Source organism: Protopterus annectens, chromosome 5.part1 (assembly GCF_019279795.1).
Source record: "Protopterus annectens isolate FY-2018-M chromosome 5.part1, PAN1.0, whole genome shotgun sequence".
Classification (NCBI taxonomy): domain Eukaryota; kingdom Metazoa; phylum Chordata; order Ceratodontiformes; family Protopteridae; genus Protopterus; species Protopterus annectens.
This window is the reverse complement of record NC_056736.1, coordinates 408,085,211-408,097,889: the sequence shown is the minus strand read 5'-3', so window position 1 is coordinate 408,097,889 and position 12,679 is coordinate 408,085,211. Positions and strand designations below refer to the sequence as shown.

Here is a 12,679-nt window from a genome sequence, read left to right as displayed (position 1 = left end):
GACTTGATCTCTAGAGATAATAGGTAGAGCACTGGTATCAGGTATGCTTTGGGATATGGCTGGTGGGGATAGGGGAGTGAACTCTGCACCAAATATGTCAGCTAGCAGATTGGCAATTTCCTCAGGTACAGTGTAAGTGGTACCATCTACTATCAATTTAGCACATAGCTGGGCACTCCCTTTTAGATTCTGGATGTAGTAAAAGAATGCCTTATGATTCTCCTTGGCTAGAGATGCTATTTTACCTTCATAATTAGCTTTAAAAGACTTTACAAGACTTCTGATTTGCTTGTTCAGTCTGTGGAGGGAATTCCTCCTCTGCAGAGGCAGTTGCCTCTTGTTCTTGGACATCAGTTTCTTCCTTTTGTTATATAATCTGTTTATACTAGATGTCCACTAAGGTGGTTTGTTTTTTTGGGAGGGCCTGGTTTTAATCCGCTCAGGTACAGATGAGTCTATATAGTTGCAAAGATGATTATACAGGCCATTTGTGTGTATCTCTGCATATGAGTCATTATTGCCTGTGATTGCAGGGGGTATAAAACTTTTTATACCATCACTTAGTAGGTGGCAGTTTGCTTTGAAGAAGTTCCTTAGTGTTTTTGCTCCTTTGGGTGTGAAGTCCAATAGTTACTTCGAATGAGACTGACTTATGGTCCGACCTTACCAGGGAGGGCATCAACACAGGGGGCATTTAAGTGACCACTCATGTTGGTGAGTACTGTGTCAAGGACATTAGAGCACCTTGTGGGGGTGCAGACTATCTGTTCCAGAGCATTTGCACTGACAAAGTCCAGGAACCTCTGGGCGAGCATTTTTGAGCTCATGTATGTTACCCAGTCGATGGAGGGATAATTGAACTCTCCCTTGACTAAGGTATTGGGCTGTATGGAGAGTGACTCCAATAAGCTGTTATTGATCTGCTAAACTTTACTTTTCTTTCCTGTTTACACCTCTACACTTACTTTATACTTAAGCTACTTATGCCTCCTGCTTTTCTTACTTAACCTGTTATCCAATTTTCCATCTCTCTCTTCTTCTGCTACTATACTACCTACTATGTCGAATCTTTGCTCTCTTTGTTGCTATATTATATATTCCTTTTTGTGGAGAAGTTAAACAAGTGAAAAAGATATTTGAGAACAATTGATCCATTCTTAAAAATAACCCTAGAATATTTTCAGTTGTTGGGAAGGAACCCACTTTTGTATATAAAAATGGGCTCAATTTAAAAGGGGCATTTGAACTTACTAACAAAAGTCAGGTAGTGGTTAATAGTGATAAAGCAAGAAGTGGTGCCTGTGCACAATGCAAGTTCATACAAGCTAAGAACAAGGTAACCCTGCAAAACATTTTGAAGTCTAAGGCTTTCTTTGAAAAAGGAAATTGTCAAACATCAGGGGTGATATATTTGGCAGCTTGTAAAACCTGTCCAGTTTACTACATAGGCAAGACAGAAAGGCGTCTTAGGGACAAAATATACGAGCACCAGTATCAGATTGCTACAAGATATATAAATAATGCCCTATATAAACATTCATTAGTATGTGCAAATTGTGTTAGTTTTTATTTGGTATTGTGGAGCGAGTAAGACTAAATCCTAGAGGGGGAGATTACATATAGAGAAAAAGGAAATTAAGTGGCAAATAAAACTAGCTGCGACCCGTGCACCAGGTCTTAATGAAATGGTATCCTTAAAACCAATATAAGTAAGGAAAGCAGCCTCATAAGTACTGTGTATCTTAGTCTGTGTGTGTGTGGGGGGGGGTTCAACTACACAGTATATATATATATGTTTTAAAGCAAGTTAATGGATAAAATGTCACTGATTTTTTATCTTAATTTTTAAGTCTATATTTGATGAATGTCTTGGAATTTGAAAATTTCTTTTTTATAAATGATGTTTGTTGAAATGTTTTTGTGTCAAAAGGTGTTTGTAGTGCATTTCATTTGAGCATTAAGGTAGTTGTATCTTTAAAGGAATGTGAAGGGTGATGACATCACTCATTTTTAACAGTTTTTAAAGGCCGTACTATTGAGTGCAGTTAGATTCTGATGAAGTCCCCAGTTTCAGGGGATGAAAGTGCTCAATCTGTGTCTTTGTATGTTGGAGGAATATAAACAGCTTGGACTAAAGAGTTTGTCTGACTGGCAGTGTTTTCTACTTCTTCACAGTGTAAGCTGGAAGAATATAAACAGCTTGGACTGAAGAGTTTGGCTGACTGAAAGTGTTTCCTACTGCTTCACAGTGTATGTTTTGGACTTTTTTTGTCTTTTTTTTCAATATGACAATTCTGTTCATAGGTTCATAGGTGTGTACTAGGCTAATTGCCCTGAAGCCTTTACAAGCCTTGCCCATAGAACTGCCCTGGCATCATGCCGCCCAACGTTAGTTCCCAGTGCCTCTATCAAGTAGAGCCACTGCAGTGATCCCGGAGTGAACTTTCTATTTCCCATCTACTCGTCAAGATTTCACTTGAAGAGGGCCAGTGAGGTGCTCTGCTTGATATGTATGGGAAGTCTATTCCAGAGCCTCCTCTGGAAGATCCTCATGAATTGCACTACATATTAATTTGGGATGTATTAACTATCTCAGTTCCATGTCTATTCCTGCCTTCCTGTGGAAGATCCTCATGGATTGCACTACATATTAATTTGGGATGTATTAACTATCTCATGTCCTACCCTTCCCAATATGCATGTTGCTGAAAAAACTGTTTTGTCTAAATACTTCTATGGTCACTAGTCCAGGTGTTCTTTAATTTTCTCATCTGGTCCACAGTTTTTATTATGTACTTTCACATTACACCTGCATTGGTTCTTCAATACATACAAGCCATGTGAATTTGTAAACTTGTGTGACCTGCACACCTGTTTAAACAACTCCCATTTATTCATTCTGAACATTTTACTGCCTTGTGTTTTCTTTACCGATGTACATGACAATGCCGTGTAGTTCTCACATGTACTCTAATTCACTCAATGCCATTAACAACTGTATCAACCTCCCTTGTTCACCTATATTGCTAGGCTTCCACTGTCTTCTGTGCATTCCAAGTTACCCTATCTGTTAGTGTGCCACATGTGCATACATGTTTAATGAACTATGCTTTATGTACATTCCTTTGTTTACATTGTATACATGAGCAGTGATGTACCTGAACGTGGGTGCTAGCAGTCGGCATGGGATTATACAGGAGCTACTCAATGTGTACAGCAAACTTCAAACAACCAAATACAAGGAACAAACCACACTAGGATCAATGATAAGGGTTAGCACTTTCGTTTACTGAATTAAGCAAACTTCTTCAGACAAATGGAAAGGACAAATAAATGCATTTTAACATGTATATGTTTATGTATGAATTTTGCATTGATGCTTTTTATTTATGTTTGTAAGTGGTTTGGTACTTTAATTTGAGGCATGGTCTTTGTGAGAAGGAAATGATGTAATGATTTGTGAATTTATTTAAATGCATTTATTTGTCCTTTCCATTTGTCTGGAGAAGTTTGCTTAATTCAGTAAATGAAAGCACTAACCCTTATCATTGATCCTAGTGTGGTTTGTTCCTTGTATTTGGTTGTTTGAAGTTTGCAGTTTCATTTTTTACCAGTTTCCTACATCCTATTTATTGTTGTGGTGAGGTTTAGATCCCTGGAGCATGTAGCTCGAGTGGATATGGTTTTCTTTAGGTGGAGCATCTCCATCAATTCTGGGTTGGACATGGCCTTGTATGTCAGGCAGAGATCACCTCTGAGTAGGCGGTATGCAACTGAGTACAGCTGGAGTTTCATCAGTTGAGCTGCCTAGGGCATCTGCTTGAGGCCAGTGATCCTCTTAGTGAGCTACTCCTGTGGTCTTTCCAGTTGTTGCAGGTGTCTTGTAAGGTATATCCCAAATGAGGCATTGTACTCTATGATGGGTCTGATGAGTGATGTGTAGAGGGGCCCAATGACCTCTTTCGATCTGGATGCAAACCCTTTTGAGATTAGGTGGGCCATATAGAAGGATTTTCTAACCACTTTGGCAATGTGATTATCAAAGGAGAGGTTACTATCTACTTGGGTCCCCAGATCCCTTATTACATCTTCCATATTTAGGGGGCTACCACCTATGTGGTAGTTTGTGGGTACTTTGTTTTTTCCAAAGGGGATGACTATCCACTTTTTGACATTTAGCTTGAGGCCATGGTTTTGACACCATGTATCTGTCTCAGTGAGACCCTTTTGGAGGATGTCTGTGTCAGCCAGAGAGTCAATTATAGCCCCTAGTTTGCAGTCTTCTACGAACTTGGTCAGCTATAGTCCTCCTGTGCTTGCCTATACCTCTGAGAAGTATATGCCGAACAGGAGGGGTCCTGGGACTGAGCCCTGGGGAATGCCACTTGTAACCGGTTTAGAATCAGACCTAGCTCCTGCAACTCTTACCATGTGGGTTCTGTCCATGAGCCAGTTTGTAACCCATCTCGTGACATAGGGGTTTATGTTCAGGCTGGTAAGCTTGTCTATAATACCTGAGTGGGGAATGGTGTTGAAGGCCTTTGCGAGGTCTAGGTAGGCTGTGTGGACCACCTTTCCCTCATCTATAGCTTTGGTAACTGTCTCAAAGAAGTCCACCAGGTTTAGGAGGTATGATCTGCCCTTAACAAAGCCGAACTGGGTAGGATCCAGTGTTTGGAGATTTTCAATGTCTCTGTTAATGTGATCCATGATGATGCGCTCCATAGCTTTGCAGACCAAGCTAGTCAAGCTGATAGGCGATAGTTCCCGGTGTCCGTTGTGGCTCCACCTTCATCACTGTCAATATCAAAATGAGGACTGCTCCATATTTGCAGAAACATTAGTTTAATTTAATTATCATCTTTCTTGAAACAGCCTCCATTGTGTATTCTGTGGTCACCATTTTTAACTTTTAATTTAAAGTGTGATGTATAATGCAATTATCTTAAGTGAGCTTGCTTGAAGATTGATATCCTAAATGGTGCCTTTAAAAATCTGCAAACTTTCATCTTTGAATTAAAAGAGGACTAATCATGAAACTTACACTAACATTATTTTGGCTTTAGCAACTTTATCAGCAGTCATGTCTGAAACAAATGCACTTTCACTTAGACAAAGTGGACCAAATTGATTGCATAAAAACACATGACAATTTAAAAGCATATACACAGCATAGCAGAGCTACAGATGGATTTACTGCACTCTCTAGAATGAATTAATAACTGCTCACAGGCTAAAAAAATCATTAAAGGGTTAAACTGTATTTTATAAAGGCCATTAAGATTTACAGATGGCATTGCTGCAAGAGAAACCCTGACAAAAAAGCATGTTCCTTCAGTTCGAAATCCATCTAGAATTAGGTTCATACGTTCATCAGATTGTGATCAGACAGTAAGTGTGTAATAAGGATTGTCACGTATCATTTATATTACCGATTCAGTGCACCATACAAATCATACTCTTGGATCTCCTTAGCTAGCCAGTCACACTGTTTTCATTCTAGTCTATGGGGAATGGACTCAGGGAGCAGTAATGAGGTCTCAGTATACATGGTAAATGAGGAGACCCTCTCTCAACATGTAGGAAGTCAAGTAGGTGCTGTTTAGGCCTCCATTTCTCATAGTAACTCCAAATTTGAGTTCCTACACCATGACTACTCATCACAGCTGTTCTATTTTTGCTACTTGTTACTGACTGTTGGGTCACCACTGCACCATTGCAGGCTTATAGTTCCCCTGATTTGTTCTATTCCCTGCTTCTACAGTGGTAATATTCTTGCTGCCTTCATCCTCAGGCATTACCACTAGCCAGGGATCTGCTAGTAAACTGACCAAAATTCTTTGTAATGTGGGAAACAGCACATCTGGTCCTTATGCCTCATCCTGCCATAGGGAAGGCAGCTCTCTCTCCCTTTTCAATCTCTGTGTTTCTTTACTGTTTTCCCCAGCTGCTGTATCTCTTTCCAAGCATAACACATTCCCATCCCCTTCCTTATTGAAGAATGACGTAAAGCATTTCAGATAAATAGCTAGTTCATCTGAACAGGCACCCCCCTCAACTTTCAGCTGAGGAGCAAGTTTTAGCAAGCACTTCACCCACAGCCACAAATCCAGTGTCAGCATTGATTTGTGAAGGCATGATATTCTCACAACTTTAGAAATCAGTGATGGTACTGCACTCCCACAACCTTTGATACATGCTTATCATGCCCCTTGTCTTTCTACTTTGTTTCTGTGATCTGCCTCCCATTATTATGCGCCCTGTTAGGCCTGTGCCTTCCTTTTTTCGTTTTCTATATACCTAAAGGAGCATTTGCTCCCCTCGGGGACTCTTTCTGCTAACTTCTCTTTTGCCTTGCACATTTTCTTCCCACATCTCATTTGTTATCATTCTGTTTACCTGCTTGCTCTGTTCTTCTACCTCTAGTATGACATATGTTGCTGCCACAGTTGCTAGTCTCACATTCTTATATAGCAATATTGGCCTTCCCCCACCACCCTTTCTTCTCCTTGTTCAGATTCTGCACACAGCCCTAAAGAACTCCACATTCAATCTATTACCAAAACTTTTTACTTCCATCCATCAGTTTAGCACAATCCTTTCCTCTAAATCCAGCACCATCATTTTTTTTAACTTTTTATTCTTACCCTTCCCACAGCTGGACTCCGTGGGGGTCTGCAGTACCAACACAGATTATTTACAGCTAGTAAAAAACATTCCTGCTTACTACTTACTAGTAAACCACATTAATGTCACACCTGTAGTTTTTTTTAAGATTATGGTGTAGGTGTATTTCTCCCTGCATGATCTGGAACCCTCTTACATAAAGGAGCTTATGGTTTCCTCCTTGGTTATCACATTTGACCACCCAGGGGTTATTGGTGATTCTGTGCGTGTGGCTGGAAACATCAGATATTCATTTCCTTGCTTAGAAGGCTCCCATCTGTGAAACTTACTTCTTCATTAGCTTTGGAAGTGTTCCACCTTGGCCTGCTTTAATAAATCACTTAAGTATTACATATTTGCTTTTCCTTTAATTAACATCTTTTGGAAAATTACTTTTTTTCTTTAATGAGTTTATAAATAAAGTATATTTTGCACTATTATTCATTTTTATGTTTAGTACTATTTTTCTGTGCTTTCATAGTCTTGTTTATTTATTATTACTATTCATGTGCTTTGTGCTAAAGCGCTTTATTAAAGTTGAAGTTAAACTCTAAACTTCACAGCAATATGATCACTGTTAGCCTATTGCACCTTCACCAACACATTTCTGGTCACTCTATGGTTAGGGCAACATTCAGAATTCTATCACTTCTGTTATTTCACATTCCAGCAGGCTAATACACTCATAGTCAAAGAGCACAGTTTTAAATAACAAAAAATATCAACTCTTTGCTTCTACCAGATATCAAACAAAAACAAAAATTCTAAAACTTGTTGTTGGAGGGAACCTGATGACCAAAAAAGAAAGCTACTAAAGATTTATTTAAACATCCGTCTCTTTAAAGCACAACATAGGGCAGAGACTTCATCAGACTGATAAGGATGTGATGAACAATTGCTTTCAGTCCAAATTATACAGGAAGTCCTCATTCTCAAATTCATACTTGCATTTTGAGAGCGGACACCCTCACTATCAAAAGAAAGGGATTGTGAAGTGTCAAATGATTGGGGCCTCAAGAATGACCAGTGTGAAGTCAGAATTCCTAGAGGAGGTTAGGACTCTGACTTCACTATTTGTTGAAAGAGGATATCCCAAACAAATGGTTGACAGCTTAGCCAAGGATGTAATTATGAATAGGGATAAAACATTTTTTCCTCTGTTAGGCACTGGCACTGTTGAGGTCAAGACATTAAAAGAGGTGGAATCCAAGCATGAGGGGGCCTTTGTTCACACCTTTTCCATGACATCTACCCAGGTGGAGGACACTATAAAGAAATATTGGCCTATTTTAATGGTCAGCAAGGACATCAGTTTATACCTCCTGAACCACGTCACTTTTGTTAGAAGGAGAGACTCTAACCTTAAGGAACTCTTTGAAAAGAAGGAGGTTTCCACGCAGATAGGTGGTGATATAAGACATGGTACCCACAAATGCGGAGCTTGTCAACAATGTGGGTTCATTTTAGACAACAGTGAGATATTTATTCCATCTAGGGGGTTTAGGATGTAGGCCTCCAAGTATTACAACTGTGGAACTAAAGGGGTGGTATACATTGGGATTTGTGAAATCTGCCAGAATTTTTACATCGGTAAAACTGAGAGACCACTTAGGAGAAGGGTCTATGAGCATTTATACGAGGCATTCAAAGGAAAGGAATCTAATGCTTTTTTTTTAGACATTCCTTATCCTGTAAAGTAATGAAAATTAAATTTTTCGTGTTGGAACCAGTTTTAGTTGATCCCCGAGGTGGGAGTTGGGAGTCCAGGTTGGAATACAGGGAATTGTTCTGGCAGTTAAAGTTGGATGCAGGTAGAACCCCTGGACTCAATGACTGCATTAGTATTGATAGTGTATTAAAACTTAGGGCTGCTAAATTATAAAAGCATCATAGGGTTTGTTATCAGTATTATTACATTGCTGCTACGACAGCTGTAATTACTGTTTTGCAACTTTTTATGACTGTGTATTTTTTGAGCAGGAGTGATTTTATTTATTTATTTTTATTTTTTTTTTATTTTTATTTATGAACAATTGCACATGTTCTGTTTTGCACATTGAATTTTAAGATTTATTTTAATATTTAATATTTATAGTTAGCATGATACTTAAGCTATTAGGGATAATTTATGCATGAATTATAACATTTTGTGAGTTGATATAAAACCTTTTTATTTTTATTTTATTCCATGAATTCAGGAGGGTTCCAAAGGGTTAATGAATTTTACTTCACTTGAATTGCACAGCCTAATTGATTTACTGATTTTATTGGTTGTATAACCTATTTAATGAAAGGATTTGAGTTGCCTCTTTGTTCTGAAGAAGCCTGGTATTGCACTAAGTGAAAGCGCACTTAACTGAATTGGTGTGTTACACTGTGTTCCTTTTTTTTACTGCATCTACTGCATATTAAATATACATTGAATCTACCATCCTGCTTGCCTTGGATTTGTGTTAGTTTCCAATTTAGAGTGTCTAATCCACCTGCAGCATGTCTTTGGGATGTGGGAGGAAACTGGAGCACCTGAAGGAAACCCACACAACCACAGGGAGGACATACAGACTCCGCACAGAAGGCACCCCAGCCAGGGATTGAACTGGAGAACTTCTTGCTGTGAGGCGACAATGCTAACCACTGCACCACCGCAGCCGCCCTCTATGTCATTTGTGAATAGTAATATGATTTGTATGCTTGCCTTAAAAATGTAAAAAAAATATATATGTTCTGTACTGAGCTTCAAGATTGTAACCACAGTGCACCCTACTGGAAAAGATCAGAATTGTGTATAAATTATATGTCAATGCAAATGTTGGTTTCATAGTAAAAGTTGGAATATACAGAGTTAACTTGCAAACTCTGGGAAAATAAATAATTTTATGAGTATGTTCACCAGAACAAGAAGACAGAATATCTGCATCTGGAAATTCTTTCTGTTGTTTGAAACAGAGGTGATTACAGGTTTCCAAGGTAATTGCTTTACGACTTCCAGTTTCTGACAAGCTTCTAAGAGAGAATTGTCAGCTTCTAAGAGATAAGTATTTTTCATAGAGACATGTTAAATTGTGTTGGTATCTGTTTAGCCTGGGAACTAGATGCAAGTGTCAAATAGTGATGGCATCTAGCTAACCCAGCAGTAATGTGTATTATTAACTTAAAAACTATCTCAAAGAGAAAGAGTGCATTTTGTATTTTGTTCTGGACCTGTTAACAACTCACCAGCACTTTGCCTTGCTCTGTAAGTAAGTTATTTAGAATATAGTTTCTCTAGAGATATATGGGAATATAGCAAGATTAGTGTAGATGTCTATATTTATGTGAGACTGTCCTACTACATTATTTTAAAGTATTTCCTGTGACTGTGAACTCTATTGTCACTGTGCTGAGTTAAAGAGTATTGTCTTATGCTTTTATTATTTTTTTATTAAATATATTTAAACCTGTTAATGGTGGCTGATTTTTTTGTAGAGATATTTAAGCTCTTAGTGTACCTGCATGTATTTAGTGACACCGTATACTCCACTAGAATAGCCTTAAAAGTTTGGTCACACTTACCATTTGGATAACAGTAACATTACACAGTGGAATTAGTCACCCTTTGGGAAGGGCCTTATAGGAGCTGATAAGTAGGGGCAGTGCTAACTACCTTATGGTCTGGGCAAAAGGGGGCATAGCTAGTAAACCTGTGTCAGCCTTCCCCAGATGTGTGTTTGTGTATAAATTAAATCTCAAAGTGTGTGTGTGTGTGTGTGTGTGTGTGTGTGTGTGTGTGTGTGTGTGTGTGTGTGTGTGTGTGTGTGTGTGTGTGTGTGTGTGTGTGTGTGTGTGTGTGTGTGTGTGTGTGTGTGTGTGTGTGTGTGTGTCAGCTACTTCGGCAGGGACATGAAGCACTGGTTGTACAGAGAGAGATTGCTGGGAGGACTTGGCTTGGAACCCTGGCTAAGGACTCCATTCTATAGCTGTGCCAGTGGGGACTCTTACTGGGAATCTGGAGAGAGAGGGAAAAACCATCCTCAGACTGACTGTGATCTCTGTGTGCTCTTAAGGGGAATTGTACTTTACTGTGTGTGTACTGTTCATCCTCCCAATGTCCATGTCCCTCACTGGTGTTAGTGGTGAGTACTGATTACTTGTCCAGTGCACGGGCATCACACCCTCTCTCAAACTTTCTTCCTTCATGTTACTCTGTGCTATCCCACTTGTCTGTACTCATATTCCAACCCCTACCCATTTCTTGCCCTCCCTCCTTACATTTGTGCATGTATCCAGTCTACTGTTCTCTTTCCTCCTCCTCTGTACTTATATTCCACCCTTTCTCACTTGACTCATCAGTCTGCTAATATTTCTTGTTCCAATATTCTTCCCTGAAGCTCCCTAATTCTACTGCAGATTTCACATATTTTTTTCCACACTAAATCTCCCTGAGTTAAACCTTGTCAAAATATAAGGCCACAGGAATCAAACTGATGTTTCATTTGATTTTGGTTTGGTAATAACATTTGTGCATTCCCAGTGTTTTAGTTAAAGCTCAAGGGATATAATGAAGACTTGTTTGTATATTCAATATGAGGGATGTGTATTTTCTTTTACTGACTGGAATAAGATATAAGCTGTTTGCATTTAGATGGTCCATAATTTCCCCTTGTGTGTTTGAGTTTGTTTAGGCTTTAGTTATTTTGGGTATGGGGGCATATGTAAAATATAATTAACAGGCAATTTGAATAGATCCAACCAGAAAAGATAACAACATGGAAGAACTGCCCTTGAGCAGGTATTCAGACACAACAAAAAGCACACACTCCATTCAGAGCAGTAAACAAAATGAATATATGTTAAAAATGAAGTCTACTGAGAAGTTTAATTTTCACCTGAATCACTCTTACTCAGAGTTAAAACACCATTTGTTGCCTCAGACTATAATATTTTTTACTTCCTGTCTGCAGATCTGAAGATGTTTGTTATGGTGCTTTTTTCAAACATAACAACACTCCAAGGGCATATTTGCCCAGCTTGGGAAGTTGGAGAATTCTGAACATTGTTCCACTGCAGTATTTCTCTATGGCAGTAAAATATACATCAAAACACTTATCCCGCTGATATGAGCAAGAAGTAAACTGTAGAGGCTCAGTGAATTTTTCTGAGAAAAGAAAATCAGATATTATATGATGATATTTATATCTTAAAATTACTGTTTGGAATTTGCACTCATTATAATTTTTAATGTATATGCACTCTGTAATACACAGTGGGCCAGTGTCTGTGATACCAATGACCTAGGCTCAGTTAGCAAGCCAGACATTGGGGGACTGACAGAAAATGAGTGCTTTGAGTGGCTCTACCCAGTTACCACCCTGTAGGTGAGAGGGTATGGATTTTTCCCTGATAAGCAGTCTCCTGGTATGAGGTTTCTGCATAGGTAGAGCTGTGTTCTTGGTAAGGCAATCATGGACATCCACAGCTGGAGAATAAGTGTGGTACAATGTGTACCCAAATTGCATTGATGTTATCACCCTCCAGGCAATGGGATAGGCCATTTTAAGTACGCCATGGCTTCCAGGGCAGTGTTATGTTGGGATAGCCAACCTCTATAGGAAGGACTGTAGGAAATGACTAGTGGTTTGCATCTAGAGAGCAAAAAACATCTGAGAAGAAAAAAGAAAAAGAAAATTCCTGTACTTTACTAAAGCGATACTTTACAGCTCTGAATTATGACTTGCAAAACCTTCAGTCAGCCATTAATTATAATTTGACATATTGATACAAACTGAGGCAAAGGAATAGTAACAAACATTGCTGATAACCTCTGCTTGTTTTGCTTTTTCAGGTATTTTATGGAAACTCAGATCGCTCATCCACCGTGCAGAACTTCCTTCGTCCTCCAATTGTTGCACGTTACATCCGAATGATTCCACTTGGCTGGCATGTCCGCATAGCCATCAGACTGGAGCTGCTTGAGTGCATGAAGAAATGCATGATGCCTTAACAACAGAGATAACAGATTGCAGTCACAGTGCTC

At 39.0% G+C, this 12,679-nt stretch overlaps 1 protein-coding gene across 1 annotated transcript in view; it reads left to right on the top strand.

The window, feature by feature from the left end:
• Positions 1-12,646, top strand: part of RS1 (retinoschisin 1) — a 132,001-nt gene extending 119,355 nt beyond the window's left edge. The window contains exon 5 of the mRNA XM_044072788.1: positions 12,488-12,646. Within this exon, the coding sequence (XP_043928723.1) occupies positions 12,488-12,646 (159 nt within the window). The remainder of the gene's footprint in view (positions 1-12,487) is intronic.
• The last annotated feature ends 33 nt before the right edge of the window (positions 12,647-12,679 follow it).